This window comes from Grammomys surdaster, unplaced genomic scaffold (assembly GCF_004785775.1).
Source record: "Grammomys surdaster isolate TR1022 unplaced genomic scaffold, NIH_TR_1.0 63, whole genome shotgun sequence".
In the NCBI taxonomy this organism is placed as follows: domain Eukaryota; kingdom Metazoa; phylum Chordata; class Mammalia; order Rodentia; family Muridae; genus Grammomys; species Grammomys surdaster.
Genome location: NW_021604565.1, coordinates 16,491,342 through 16,506,480, shown reverse-complemented (window position 1 = coordinate 16,506,480; position 15,139 = coordinate 16,491,342). Strand labels below are relative to the sequence as shown.

The 15,139-nt window shown below is 43.3% G+C and overlaps 1 protein-coding gene across 4 annotated transcripts in view; it reads right to left on the bottom strand.

Moving 5' to 3' along the window:
* Window positions 1-10,260: 10,260 nt before the first annotated feature.
* Window positions 10,261-15,139, bottom strand: part of Dcstamp (dendrocyte expressed seven transmembrane protein) — a 14,649-nt gene continuing 9,770 nt past the window's right edge. The window contains exons 3-4 of one of the 4 annotated variants that reach the window (XM_028767510.1): window positions 11,569-11,877; window positions 10,261-10,871 (exon numbers count right to left, since the gene is read on the bottom strand). In XM_028767510.1, coding sequence (XP_028623343.1) covers window positions 10,725-10,871; window positions 11,569-11,877 — 456 coding nt within the window. In that variant the 3' untranslated portion in view covers window positions 10,261-10,724. The remainder of the gene's footprint in view (window positions 10,872-11,568; window positions 11,878-15,139) is intronic. The other 3 variants (XM_028767516.1, XM_028767518.1, XM_028767522.1) reach the window with 3 other exon arrangements.

The following is a 15,139-nucleotide window of genomic DNA, read 5'->3' as shown; positions in this document are numbered from 1 at the left end:
TTCTGGGTTCTACTTTATTTTAAAACACAGTAAAATCCAATTTTATTTCTAACATTAATACTTAGACGAGTTCCCATAATAATCTGGGCCTCTGAATGTTCTGGAAAAAGCCAGTGGCTCTGTGGGAAATGGAGTCAGGGCTTCCTCATCCGCAGATGAGGTGTAAGTGAGTGGCCTACACACCTGCCAGGCTTTAGGTTCTACGGCCTCGTTGGCCTGGAGTTTGCAACCCCTGGAACTGGGGGTAGGGTAGGGGAGACACGGTGGAGAACGGAACAGACTCCAGAGGCCCTGGCTGACAGTTGAGATTTTATATTACAGAGTGCAGGGAGGGAAGTGGGCAGAAGAACACAGAACAAGAAGGACCAGAAGAAAGCCAAGGTCACATAAGCAAAAGGTCTTGTCGAAAATTCAGGGACAGAGTTTTCATCTATTTCTGGATAAAAGAACAGGATGTGGGAACCAAAACTGTGGACAGTTCTCTAATACCACACAGCGAGATGACTTAGCCAAAGCATCCTATTCCTATTTTTAACTAGATGGAGCTGCGTCAGAGGACCTTGCTGCTGACTAATCTTGTCAAAGCGTCTTTTTCTGAATTGCATAAATGCCATCTACACATGCTGAAGAACATTGGAGAGAAAACTGTAAAGTCGGCTGCACACGGGACATGCTATAAATAGTCTTCTGAAGAGGAGCAGGGTGTTCCGGGTCATGGCTACCTGGAAGTTCTCTAGGATTTCATGGTTGACCCACACAGACATGTAAGGAGAAGTCATTCATTGGGTTAAGCTGAATTAATGACCAGTTGGTCCTCCATTCATTCACTGAGGGCTGCCTTTTTAGTGTAGATAATAGAAAAATTTATGCAGATTTTCCAGCAAAACTATTTTCTACTTGTATACCCCTTCATTAGGAGGCATTTCAATGGAGGAAAGCAGTCAAGAATGGTTGCACAGAGCTTTGTGGCAAGAGCTACATCCCAGCCAACAACAAGACCTCAGTGACAGTGGTGAGCTAGGTGGTTATGGGCTGTACCCATCACAGCTCTCTGATGGGGGGTATTGTGATATTGTGAGGCTCTACTGCAGCCCCAGCCTCATCCAACACCCAAGCTCACAGATAGGAAAGCCCTTGGTGCAGCCTAGAGTGCCAGGGAAGAGACAGCGCTCAAACTCAGCTGCTTACAGCTACCCGCTGACTAGAGTTGGTGTGTAAATGTCGTGACCCTTCAGCGCAGTCACATAAGTTCTTCAACACAAAAGATGGGAACAAGTTCTGCCAAATGAGATCTTTTAAGTGAAAGGTGTTATAGTGGGGTTTGTTTTCAATGTGTGTGTGTGTGTGTGTGTGTGTGTGTGTGTGTGTGTGTGTGTGTGTATGTGTGTGGTATGTGCAGCTAACTCTCTACCTGTTCCACACAGGTAATCACAGACTGAAAGTATTCAGAGAAAACCACAGTGCATCTATTTGTTTTGTTCTTGTTGTTGTTGTTCTTATAACTTCTTGAATAACATACATAGACACAAGCAACATACACACTGCTTGTACTGCATGAGATATTATTATTAGCAATCTAAATAAATCCTTTAAGTGCCGAGTTCATTCAGAGAATGTTTAAGTAAATATCAGAGCACAGCCTATGTAAATAGGATAGAAAGAACAGTGGTCACACACAAGTGACTGAAGCTGGAAACGTGTGACATTGCAAGGGACTCACCTGGGGGCACCCAAATGTTCCAGAAACATCAAGGAGTTTGTTGGGTCTACTTTGAAAGCACATTATTTTATCCAAAGAAGCCATAGAGACTCTTCTGGTGTTCTGCCATGGATTAGTCTTGAGGGATTTCTGGTCTAGGTCCTTCATCTCCTCATTCAACATGAAAGTAATAAGATTTGTCTACACACACACACACACACACACACGATGAGGTCTCATTCTGTAACCTTTGCTGGCTTATGCAGACCAGGCTGGCCTTGAACCTGCAGCCATCTTTCTGCCTTTGCTTCCAAGTGCAGGAATCACAGACACACCCAGCTGAGCTGATGTGTTCTTTATGAAGCTGTGTGTTATTGACGGGCTGACTGTACTAATTACTGTGGTAGATAAGCAAAGAAGTGAGACATATGTTTTCTATTCATAAGAATGTTAAAATCTAGCTGGGAAGCCAAGGTAAATTATTCACCCATGTGTGATGTATTATTAAAACCACACAACATCTGAATGCAGAGGAGTGAGTCATTATCATAAATTGGGATAATCTGGAAAGGCTCCATTCATTTGCTTTTCAGAGATAGAAAAAACATCTATAGCTGTCGTGCTCCCTCACTCTTGTTTTGATCACTTGGGTTTCTGAAAGACAGCCAAGATGAAGTAGGAGGGAAGGAAGGTATAGGCACTCAGCTCTGCTTCAAGCTGGTTGGGAACTCTTGTTCCAAGAGCTCATTAGAGAAAATGCTCTGACGTTCCACGCTTTAGAAAGTCTCACGGCAGAAAGGACCTGAGTTCAAATCTACTTCTGGAAGAAGCTTCTCTGTGCTTCTTCATTTATAAAACCACAATGCCATCAGAAATTTGGTAAGATGATACACTCAGTAATGTGACCGACACCAAGTAAGGATACTAATACTGTGTTTTCTGGGAAGAGCTGATTTGAACTGGGAAGGAGATGTACTTGGGCAAGCCACCTCACAACAGCACCTGAATAATAAACTAATTCTCTAAATTCTGAGTTCAGCATTTAAAAAAAAAAATCATTACATCAAGTGTTTTGAAAGAATATTTATTTTCTTCAATGTGTTAACGTGTCCACTTTCAACATACAGGGCACTTATTATTTCAATATAAACACTCTTCTATGATGCTTTCCTTTTCAAAACAATTTCAATTGATTTCTTTCTCCTCTAATTAATATGTCACATTTACAGCCAGTGCACCATTTGCTGTGCAAAGGCAAAACTTCAATTGTCAGGTCGTCAGCCACTGACACCACAGTCTGGCTTTAAACTGTATGAAATTACCCATGACATTTAGAACTAAGTAACAGTTCTGATTGCCTCTGAAAAAGAACATTTCTTTTGACCTAATGTTATCTTCCCCGCTTTCAGCAAATAAATCACACTCATGCCCCCAAGAGCTTCTGTTGTTCTTTCTATTTCATTGACCAACCATGAACGAGGAAGCCAATCAAATGCCAAGACTCGGGCCACCTTCAAGCTTCTCTCCAGCAGACTGCTGTCTTCCCAGTATGCTAGGCTTTAAGAGATAGCAGTTTCCTTGGAGACTATTGAGCTAAACCCTTTGAGAGCTGATCTCTGAGTGGGGAAGTCACTTGTAAAGCTAGCTGGCCGTTAAAACGGGGTGCAGGGGGAGGATCTGGGAGGATCTCTGTTTCTAACTTAAAAAACTCTCCATGATACCATGTCCTGTGCCTTTCATGGACCTCTCAGATGCTTTGGTGCACTATCAGGTTACATCATGCAGGCTCAATACAGCGCTTGCAGTAAACGGTTACTGGAAGGCAGACTTGCTCTGCAGCTATTGTGACTATGACGACAAAGTCAAGTCGTTGCACCAGAGATCATATGAAGGCAAAGCCTCTTCTATTTGCCACCTGGACTGTCACAGAGCTCAGTTGTCTATCAAGCCTGGTTAAAAGCCCTTCTCTGCTGTTTTTACTCTGTGTATCATATTTATTGCCAGAAGTTGAAAAAAAGATGGTAACAATGAGAGAGAAGAAAATCAGAGGGGGCCTGCATTTATTTATTTAATTTGAATGCAAAATGTCCACTGGGTTTTGTACATGTCATTTCATTGGGTGTCTATGGGGTGGATATGCTGTGTCTTAGCTCTACATATGGAAACAGGCTCAGAGAGTCAAGCACTAAGCTGCTTACGTTTATATCAGTAATGCTTAGCACAAGGATTTGTGCTTTCCCCGGTCTACAAATCTGTTCATTCTACCACACTGTGTGGTTTTTCAAGGTTGTTGTCAACTTTAAAACAATGTGATCTATCATCCCCTAAATTTAACTAAAATGTAATTGAATTTAATCATCTAAATAAAAATATATTTAGTAGCAAATCGTGCTTATTAAACAGACAAGAAGAGACAAAATTGTCTAGCCTCACCCATTCACACAAGTAGGCGATTGGACCACAGAGAGGACGGCAGTGCATTGGTTGGCAGGCAATTAGCAGTTTGTGTTACTGAAGAAATTCAATGGCTCATCAACAGTAGGTGGAAGTCCTGTGTGTATAACCAGCTACACAATTAATTACATAGACACCATGTAGATGTGCTTTTACTTAATCAACAATCCCTCTTCTTCAAGGCTTAATAAAATTCTCCAGATGAGTGTGTACTGAGATTATATAATCATCTCAATTATTGACTTCTTTAGAACATATATTCCCAGAGCATGTATTTCACAAGTACATGTCAGTATACTTGAATGTAGGTTTGGCAATCTGGAATTTCTTTTTCCTTTTTTGCATATGTGTAGCAGGATACTTATTCTGCTACATTGTATTCACAGTGGAGTTGGGTGACTAGGTAGTAGAAGAGGAGGTGGAGCTGGGAGAGAAAGAGAGGAAGGGGAGAAGAGAAAGAGAGGAAGGGGAGAGGAAAAAGAGAGGAAGGGGAGGAGAAGGAGGAGGCTATGGACCGTGGAGGAAGATGGGTGGATCTAAAGCTGTCCTGGGTTACAATTTCTATCAAAAGGTTAGATATTGGGTAACAACTCTAATTGTGTGGGCATCTTGTTGATTGAGCTTTTCTAAATTTCTAGATCCTTTAGATAATCACTAAGCTTTAAGAGTCTCATTTCTACCGGGTACTGAGAGGATGGCAGATATTGTCTGGGGTTCAGCCAAGCTTTGTGGATGCAGCAGGGTGGGTTGGCAGAGCCATCCCCCACACTGTCATCTTGTGGGTGCCAGGGCCTGAGTATCTAGCTAGCCAGAGCCCTGGTCAGAGCCAAGGAGCAGTGGGAACCAACAGGGATGACATTAGCCGAATACCCAACAAAGGGGGAGATAGAACCTGTAGAGACCATATCCAGAGGATAGGCATGGCCCTCTGATTGAGGGATGGGGCCACCAGCCCATCTAAAAAATATTAATCCAAAATTAGTCCTGTCAAAAGGAAATGCATGGACAAAGAGTGAAACAGAGATTGAAGGAAAGGCCATCCAGAGACTTGCCCACCTAGGAATCCATTCCATCTGCAGACACCAAACCCAGATACTCTTGCCAAGAGGCACTTGCTGAGAGGAGCCTGGTATAGCTGTCCCCTGAGAGTCTCTGCCAGAACCTGACCAATACAGAGGTGGATACTTGCAGTCAATCATCAGATTGAGGGTGGGACACCAATGGAGGAGTTAGGGGAAGGACTAAAGGAGCTGAAGGGATTTGCAACCCCATAAGAACAACATCAACCAACCAGACACCCCAAACCTCCCAGGGACTAAACCACCAAACCAAAGAGTATACATGGGATGGACCCATGGCTCCAACTGCATATGTAACAGAGGATAGCCTTATCTGGTATCAATGGGAAGGGAGCCCCTTGGTCCTGTGGAGGCTCGATGACCCAGTGTAGGGGAATACTAGGGCAATGAGGCAGAAGTGGGTGGGTGGGTGGGGGAGCATCCTCATAGAAGCAAGAGGAAGGAGGAAGGAGGGAGGAAGGAATGGGGGTTTGTGGAGGGGAAACTTGGAAGGGGGATAACATTTTAAATGTAAATAAGTAAAATAGCCAATTAAAAAATTTAAAAATTATCATCAGATGTCCAAGTTGGACTGACTGTAAGGAGTAGGTCAAAGCCTGTTTCCAGCACTAGAATTGCTCCTTGTGACAGTATCTCCTTGTCATCTCTCCTTCCCGGGGAGGGACCCCTTCAGTCACAGGATAACGATGCCCAACAGAGTGAAATAGCAAGTCCCAATTTCTATAACTCTTGCTAGAGATGAGAGAGAGGAGTGGATTTGATTTCTATGAAATTAAGACGTTTTTACATGCGCTGCCCTCCCCATGTAGAAGAGGCTGACCTGGGCATTTGTGGTAAGGAGGACAGAGATGCCAGCATGGTAGTCTAACTCTGTGTTCCCTGTGCCCATAGCACTTGCCTAAGTCTACCAACTTCCTCACTAGGTTGAAAGAATACCAAAGGGGCGAGCTGAACATCACCCTCTCTGGTGAGTAGCTGTGTCAGATGCTTGCCCTGGATATCAGTGATGTTGATGACGAGGTATATAAACAGGCTAGATAATTACCAGAAACGAGAGATTTAAAAGCAACCCAGTCTCTCTAAAAAGTGTCCGTTTGATCCTTTGTCTGGGTTAATGTGAGTGAGATCCTTATTGTATAGAGAGAAAAAACTAAAGAATTATCCGCATAAAGCCATTCGTTATGTAAATTTGTTAATATATATATTTATTTATGACACACAGCAGATCTAGAGATGTGACTCATTGGGAGAACACTTGTCTATCATGCATAATCCTTTCTGTAGCAAAATCAAACACGAACCCCTACACACAGGCACATGAAAACACAGGGGCACATAAGAACCTCCTGTGTTTAAACAAGTCAAAATTGCAAATGCATCCTTGCCTTTCCAAGTCCTTTTATGGCTGACAAGCGTTTGTGGTTGTGTGCACTTTTACTAGAACATACTCTATAACACGGGTGCATTGTGTTTATGATAATCAGAGGTACGATTGTTCTGTGGTCTAACAGTTTAGGGGAAATTCTGGGTGACCAGTGTTAATAGGAATGTCTTTGTTGTGGAGTTTAATGGTTTTCTCACTGCCCCAGTAGGCTTTGTGATTCATCCTTGAATGTATCACATGACATTCATTCCCCACAGCCCCATTTTCCTGAAGCAACCACGGAACTAGTGTTCATAATTTGATTTGAGAAATTCTGAATCAGACACGTTTCTAATGAAGATCTCTTCTGTTAAAGAAATCTCACCACTGAGAAGCTGTAATTCTGTAAGATTCCACGGGGTGTGGTTCTGAATCTCAGCTGCCTGGAAGAATCCCTAAGCAACTTCAAACATGCCAGCATGGGGGTCCCTACCCTAGCAACACAGTCAGGGCCTCGGAGGATGAATTGTACAGTAGTAAGCTTTAGGGCTACACATCTTAGGAGTTATACCTCCTTATCAGCCTGGGAGCCATGGACTAATGTGAATTCTTCTTAAATGATGAATGCAAGTCCATGGAATCTTCCTCCCCATCCTAGCAAACACCAACAGTGGGAAGATGCCTCATGTACATACATATAAAAACAGAGATAGGCCAAGTCTGATTGTGTGTGCCTTTAAACTCATCATTCTGGAGGTAGATACAAGTGGATACAGACAGGCCAGCCTGGTCTGTAGAGCACATCCCAAGCCTCTACTTAATAAGACCAAGTCTTTAAGCAGGCATGTGGTGCATGCCTTTAGTCCCAGCACTCAGGAGGCTGAGGCAGGTAGAGCGCTGTGAGTTCAAGGCCAGCCTGATACATGTAGACAGTCCCAGGACAGGAAGAGGCTACAGGAAGAGACCCTGTCTCAAGAACAACCAAATAAGCAAACGAAAAAAGGTAAAACATTTCAATAGGCTTACGTGATGTTCTTACAGACAGTGAGTAAACCCTTGAAAAGATTCGCAACCTCGGCAGTCACTGGGGAATTGAAAATTCTAAAAACCGGTGCTGCTACACACCTACTATGGCTGAGTTGGAACCAACATCATGTTTCTGGGAATAACCTGCACTGTTTGTAAAATTATAAATGAATAGAAGTAAAGAACAAAGAAAAAATAGAGACAATATTCTGTAGAAGATTTGAGGCCAAGGAGGGAAAATGATAAGATCGTAAGAAACACTAACACAAAAAGCTTTATTTGAGTGTCCTTGAGAGAACAAAACCAACCAGAGCAGTGAGGGAGCCTCAAGCCAGAGGAGGAGAAGTTTCCAGCACTCCCAGGAGAGGGGAGGGGACAGTGGGAGCCAGCTACATGTGTAGTGACATGGCTGGGCATATAGGTCACAGCTAGCAGGCTAGTTGGGCCTGTTGTCTCAGGACCACAAGACTCGACTTGACTGGTGGACAGTAAGAAGTGAAAGAGGTTTCCATGGATACGCAAAGCAGGTAGCCTCCAGACCAGCAGCTCTCATCCTGTGGGTCACGACCCCTCTGCAGGTCACATACCAGGTATCCTGCATATCAGATATTTACATTACAATTCATAACAGTAGCAAAATTACAGCTGTGAAGTAGCAAAGAAACCATTTTATGAATGGGGATCGAAGGAGTGTGAAGAATGGTTTTAAAGGGCCGAGTCGTTGGGACTGTTGAGAACTACCACTCTGGGCGGTAGTTAGCTGCTTGAACATGGAGCACATTAGCACTGAAGGCCAGGATACTACGTATGAGATCTCAGTTGTGGTGAACAAACAACCTGTGAAATAAACCCAGGAGGACCATCTTTTTGGCCCATTTCTATAACATACCTGCTTTGCAGAGCCGTTTAAAAGGCTATCAGGGGTAAAATGCTGGTTTAGATAGAGCAGAAAGTGGTATAGCCAGAAAAGCCTGCAGACAGCACAGGCTGCCTGGGAGAAGTCCTAATCAGACCCTGTCCACCACCTTGCAAAGGGCCAACAAGTATTGATTGACTGTCCCTCAGGTTCCAACTCCTGGAATCTCATGTAGCTCTTGGATCATGAGGAGGTCAGAATCCCTTTTCTCTTCAAATGCTGAGATAGCTCCTGTCCTGCCCTAGTAGGTATTGGGGGGAAGGGGAAGATGGCACACCTGTGGAAGAATGGATATGTGCAGATATTCGGACATGTCTAGACATTCAGATCCAAAGCCTCTGGAAGCAGAGGAAAGCCACGCTCTGGCTTGCTGTTGTCTGCTGGTAGTCTCCTTGTCTGCACAGCACCTACCTCACACAAAACTTACTCTTTCACCAAAATGTTCCTTAGAGGGAATGCCTATGCCTTGTGGTAGCATTATGAGTAAGATAGATATAAGAAACTATTAAACTAGAAAAACCCACTATTTCGTCACCACAGTAATAATTTTTATATCAACAGATGCTAAAATTAGAGGGTAAACACATGTTAAACAGGGATGTGTGTGTAGTCTCACAGCATTGCCCCATAGATGCTTATTAATTACAAAGGAAAACAATAATTACGATGGAAGAATTCACCAGATGCTGCCTTAGCCCTACCATCAAAAGTAGCCTGTCAGCAACTTGGGTCTCCTGCTGTGATGCAGGAAGCAAACCCATTCTCCCTAACTAAGAGGGAACGTTGGCAAACCCAAACTGAAGGAGGTTTTATGAAGTCACTGGCCATCATTCTTCAAAGCTGTCAGGATTCTGGGACAAAGGAAATACTGAGGAAATCTTCCTGGATAGAGCAATAAAAGAATTAACACCATTCCTGGTGATGTGGGATCCTGGCTTGAACGCTGGGCCCAGAAGGGAGTGCTAATCCTTCAGTTGGTAAAAATGGAATACAAGCCCTTGATTCTGTATCTGTTGAAGTCAGCGTTCTGATTTCGAGATTGTTCTGTAAGATGTGAATGTGGCTGTGGCGGTGAAGGGCAAGTGCAGCTTTATACTACGTCTTCAACTTTGTATAACCCTGCCAATTTTCAAAATAAAAGCTAAAAAAAAAATGATTTTCATATTCTGGTACTTAGAGATAACAGGATTATTCAAGGAGATTTCCCCCTTCTTGGTATTTTGCAATAAGAAAGGTGAAAGAGGTCTGAAATGTGTATTTTAATAAGCATGTCTGTTCTATGATGCTGGTGCAGTATGCAACCCCATCCTAAAACTTGGGCTGGAGGAGTTCCTGGAAAAGACAAGAAGAGAGTCCAAGACTGGAGGGATGTGGGGGAGGGGGAGGTAATGAGAGGAAACTGGACGCTCCTGCACACAGGCCTCAGGGTTTCTGACTGAGGGAACACGGAGAGAGAGGCAACTATGAAAGACAACATTATGTACAAGACATTCGGGGGTTGGGGGGGTAGAAAGAGACCAGGAGATTAATAGACACACTGCTGACTTTGTATACATGAGCTGCTGCTGAGACTGAAGTAGACACTTCATAATTGTTTTCTGGATTGTTTTCTCTGAATGGTATTTGCTCTGTGCTGGGACTCCTTGGGAAGGGGTCCGGATATAACCGCCTAATTACTTACCTTTCTATTGCTGCGATAAAATCACACTATCAAGGCAACATATAGAAGGAAGGGTTTATTTGGGTTTAAGGTTCCAGAGAGGTAAGACTCCATCACCAGCACAGTGGGGAACTACAGTGACAGACTTGGAGGCAGTGACAGCTGAGACCTCACATCTCCAGCCACGGGTAGGAAGCAGAACGAACAGGAATTAGCACATGGTTTTTAAAACTGCAAAACACCCCTCTGGGGACACACTTTGTCCAACAAAACCACACCTAGTAAGCCTCCCCCAAACTGCACTAACTGGGAACCAAGTTTTCAAACATCTGAGCCTCTGGAGGGCCTTTTCATGCCAACCATCACCATAGTGTCAACCATGACACAGTCTAGATACTGCGTTTTGTTTGGAAGACAGACGAAAAAACCATTTACTGAAGGGCAATTTGGCATTATGATTGACAAGTAGCTTGAAGAATAACCAGAGGGAAAGGCAGTCTTGCAAACTCAAACATCTGTAGACCATCTCATATAGCCTTCTCTTGTTGAGTAGACGACTGTGAGCCGCAGCAGCTGACCCAGGAAGAGGGACTGTGCTGCTCACAGTCAGTTTCATTTGCAGGGATCGTATGTTTCTTCCCAATCATTTTCAGGACTGGAAACCAGAAGTGAAGCTGAAAAATTAGATAAATAGACACTGGAATCACTTCAAATGCCACTGCTGAAAACTTTGAAAAACACAGAAAATATCCTTGGGACATCCTGGTCTTTCATTGACTGTAACTGTTTTCCAGTTGTGTACACTGTAGGTTCCTGGTAGCAGCCATGTGACTGATTCTTGTGCTGGACACAAAAGTGAATTTCTCTCTCTAGAGACAAGTGCTTCCTCCTACCCATCCTTGAGGACACATCTAGCTTAGCATGTATAAAGCAATTCTGTTGTCCTGGTGACCTGAATATGAGAGTGCTTTGAACTAGTCTTTGAATTGCTTGCAGATTCTTACTTTTCTCACATTAATAAGTCAAATAAAACCAGTAATGTGTATAAGAATCAGATAGATAGATAGATAGATAGATAGATAGATAGATGATATAGACAGATATAGATAGATAAATAGAACTCTTTAAAGTTTACTAAGTGCTATTTCCTTCCATGTTGTTACATTATCTTTGCTGTAGAAGGGTAATAATTGGCCATCTCCAATATACAAAACAAAACATCTTCCCAATAGGCAACTACAAAATAGGTTCACTCAACTATACTGTAGTTGGGCTCCTAACGTAAAGTTGTGGGAAACTTTGAAATCCAGTGTTGTTTCTTTCAAACTGAGCTTTAGCCTAATTAGAAGTACAGCAGCACCTCAGCCTTACCTTTGTAAAGTACAGGCTCAGTCTAGAGTCAGCTTCTCCCAGTTGCTGCTTTGATCGGTTTTCAAGGAGCTTCCTGTGGAGGTATTCAATTCGCTCCCTCCCCACTTCCGGGTAGAAGGAGACTGACACTAGAATTTTAAGCTGCATCAGCATAGAAGACAACAATCCTAGTATTATTAGTGTCAAGAGAATAACACTGAGAGGAACCCAGGTCTCAGACACAGTGAGCCGTGGTTTAAGAAGGCAGCTTGGTTCAAACATAGATATATTAAAGGTTGAATCATGGATGACTCCTTGAGTGCCTTGCTTCTAAAATGAAAGAGTAAAATAATCAATATGTATGCCATCTTCTACTCTTGCTCATCTCTCTGTCTTTCTACTTCCTTGAAACACACTATTTTCTTAAAAACATTCAGAGTTTTGTTTAAAGTAGCTGTCTGTAAGCCAGGAAGTGGTGATGAGCTCTGAGTTCAAGACCAGCCTGGTCTTCAGAGTGAGTTCCAGGACAGCCAGGGCTACATGGAAAAACATGTCTCAAAAAACTGATGAGGATGATGATGATGTAGCCGTCTATCAAATATTCCTGTATACATTATAATTGAATTATTACTTTTATCTGTAAAGGTGACAATGTTTTCCAAAGTGGTTTTGTGGAGAAACTATCAAATAGAATCAGTTGTTCAATCTCTTCTTGGTGAACCACATGCCTGTGGAAATGTTAGGTTCTAGAAGGAAGAGAACTATGCTTTAACAAGCATAACTATATACCCATTTTAATGGATTTTTTACTTGTTTTATTACTTAGGGCACACAGAGGTGATGAAAGATGGGGAGTCAGCTCATCATTCATGAAAGAGAGAATAAGTTGGTTACACAGCCATTCAAGCCTTTAAGTAAGGACAAACCACCTTCATCAGACCACAGAGTTAAAAGATATTAAGACTTGAGTCATAGACTCAATTAATCTTTTGAGTTATGGGGAATTCTTCCTCTTTAGAATATGACATCTCCATTCAGGATGACATGTTGACCCACATTATTGAGGGAGACTGAATGGTCTTGTTGGAGGAGGCTGGAAGAGGCATTTTCTAGGCCCTCTGGGTATTAGAAGGGGTTTGAAGGCTAGAGAACAAACCAGTTGTTCAGCCAATGAGACAAAAGACAGAAGATGACATTGAAGCACCCAGCTCAGCCGCCCGAGTGGGGAGTGCATGCTGATTCAGCTTTCTCTCCTCTGACCTGGAAAAGTCATTTACTCTCTCAGTGGATTTGTTTTCTAATTTGGTAAAGCAGGAATTAATGGACCAGATCCTTCCCATGAATAAACTACTCCCAGTGAAAATTAAACACCTTGGGGATGGGGCATTAACCTCACAGACTGGAATACTCAGTAAGTTACTATCACCTTAGCACCACAGAGCCCCAGGCCCAAGAAGTAAATAACTTCTATAGATAGATAGATAGATAGATAGATAGATAGATAGATAGATAGATAGTTAAATAAATGTATGTATGTAACCATACCTAGCGAACATCTTGCATCTTAGACCTACCACCAAACCTGGGACCTCTCTACAAATGCCGAGTCACATGTGTGCCAAAGCAGTGGGAAACATTTGGGTAGCCGCTCATCTCCCTTTATTAAAAAGACAGTCCGAGTCTCCGGTTAAGCGGAGATCTCAGTCCCTAGAGCAGCGGCAGGCACTCTTTTTAATACGATGGGAGAAGCAAACACATCGATCGAGTCAGTGATGAGCAATCCCACAATGAGAAAGCAGCGGGGGTTTGGTCTGGGAAGAAGCTATTTAGTCTAGAAATCTAACTGGGGATTTGCAATTGGGAGTCAGAGCTTGAGAAAGATTGAGTCAACACTTTTGTATGGGCTTGCTTCGGGGCAATGTAGAAGACATATTCTCTTTTTCAAAATGCCAAGCAATATCCAAAATGAGACCCCAGTGGTTTAGAATATGTTTACTTCTCTTAAGTAAACAACTTGCTGAGAAGATATTGCTTCAGTGGATGGGAGGCTCTGTGACCAGGTTGTCCTGGAGAGTTAACGCAGGCCAGTACCTGGCCCATTGGATGCCCTCACCAAATCAGGACTACAGCTACTTCTACTCACATTGCTCACCCATTCAGGCTCAACTTGGATCACTTCCCACTCTCTTTATTTAAAGCGTTTGTCTAAAACTGTACAATAATGGAAGAGAAATATTGGCGAAACCTTGTACCACTGTTTCTCTTCCTGTCTGATTTCTCTTTCGCAAATCTGCCATAGCAGAGAAGTCGAGGAGCCTTCAAGGGCATCTTGGGATAGGGGCAGGGCACTGGCAGTCACGTGGAAGGAAGCGAGCTGCTGGCACAGTCTCCCAGGAACAGCAGAAGAAAACTTAGGAGATATCACTGAAGCCTTGCTCTCATACCTGACCCAGCGCTCAACATGCACCTGCTGGTATGTGAGTACACAGTGGTCTCTTCCATTGGTATATGAGTTCTGCAGTGGAGCTATCCTGGTCTAGACATTATCATATCCGTGGTACTCAACAATGTTTAAAGATGAATTTTATGGGGAGATAGAACTTAGACAGGCATACACAGATCCATAGAGACATACACAGATACAGAGAGACATACACATGCACACATGCACACAAACACACACACACACACACACACAGGTACACACAGATACCCAGACACATTCATAGACACAGAAAGAGACACAAACAGAGAGACACAAGCATGCACACACACACACACACACACACACACCAGTCTAAGTCAGTGAACATTCATCAAACAGGCAATGAATGTTTTATACCAACAGAGAGAGAAATACATGAGAGAATCAGAAGAAGAGAAATGGGGACTAGTTGGAAAACAGGAAGATTGTGGGGGGAGTGAGGTGAGGAGAGTGAAGTGGGGGGTGAGGTGGAGGAGAGCGAGGTGGAGAGAGGCCTTTTGCTTCTGGGCTTCTTGTTTAGCATCATTTGAAGCATGTCTTCCATTATCTGCTCATTCCAAATATCTAGAGCAACAGGGAACCTTCTAATTAAGTGAATTCTTCAGGGGCAGCAGAGAACTCAGAGTAATCAACTCTAAGAAGCAGCTCAGGATTTGAGGGACAAGAGCCCTGAGACTTGGTGTGCCAATCCAGAGGAAGGGGGAGGGCACGTGTGAATGGGCAGAAGGACTTGAGGCACCCAGGAGCATCGGGAGAGTGGGGTCCAGAGTGGCCATTCTCCACAGCATCTTGATAAAAAAAGACAACTCTGAAACATGGAGACAGTGGCCTGTAGGGTACTTAACCCCAGCAGGTACCCCTCCCACTCCTTTTTCCTGGTTCAGCTCCATAATTTTCAATGTTATAAAAACGGGCAAGTGTATGATATTTTCTAGATCCTGTGAAATGTTGCAGGCAAAATGAGAAAAAGAAAAAAAAGAAAAGATCTGGTGTAACCCTAGCGTTCTCTGATGGCTCATGGTTGCCAGGGGGAGGGAGAGAAGTTAAAGGAAAGACAGATCCACCCCCCCCCCCCCCCCCCCCACCCCCCCCCCCACAAACCAGGGC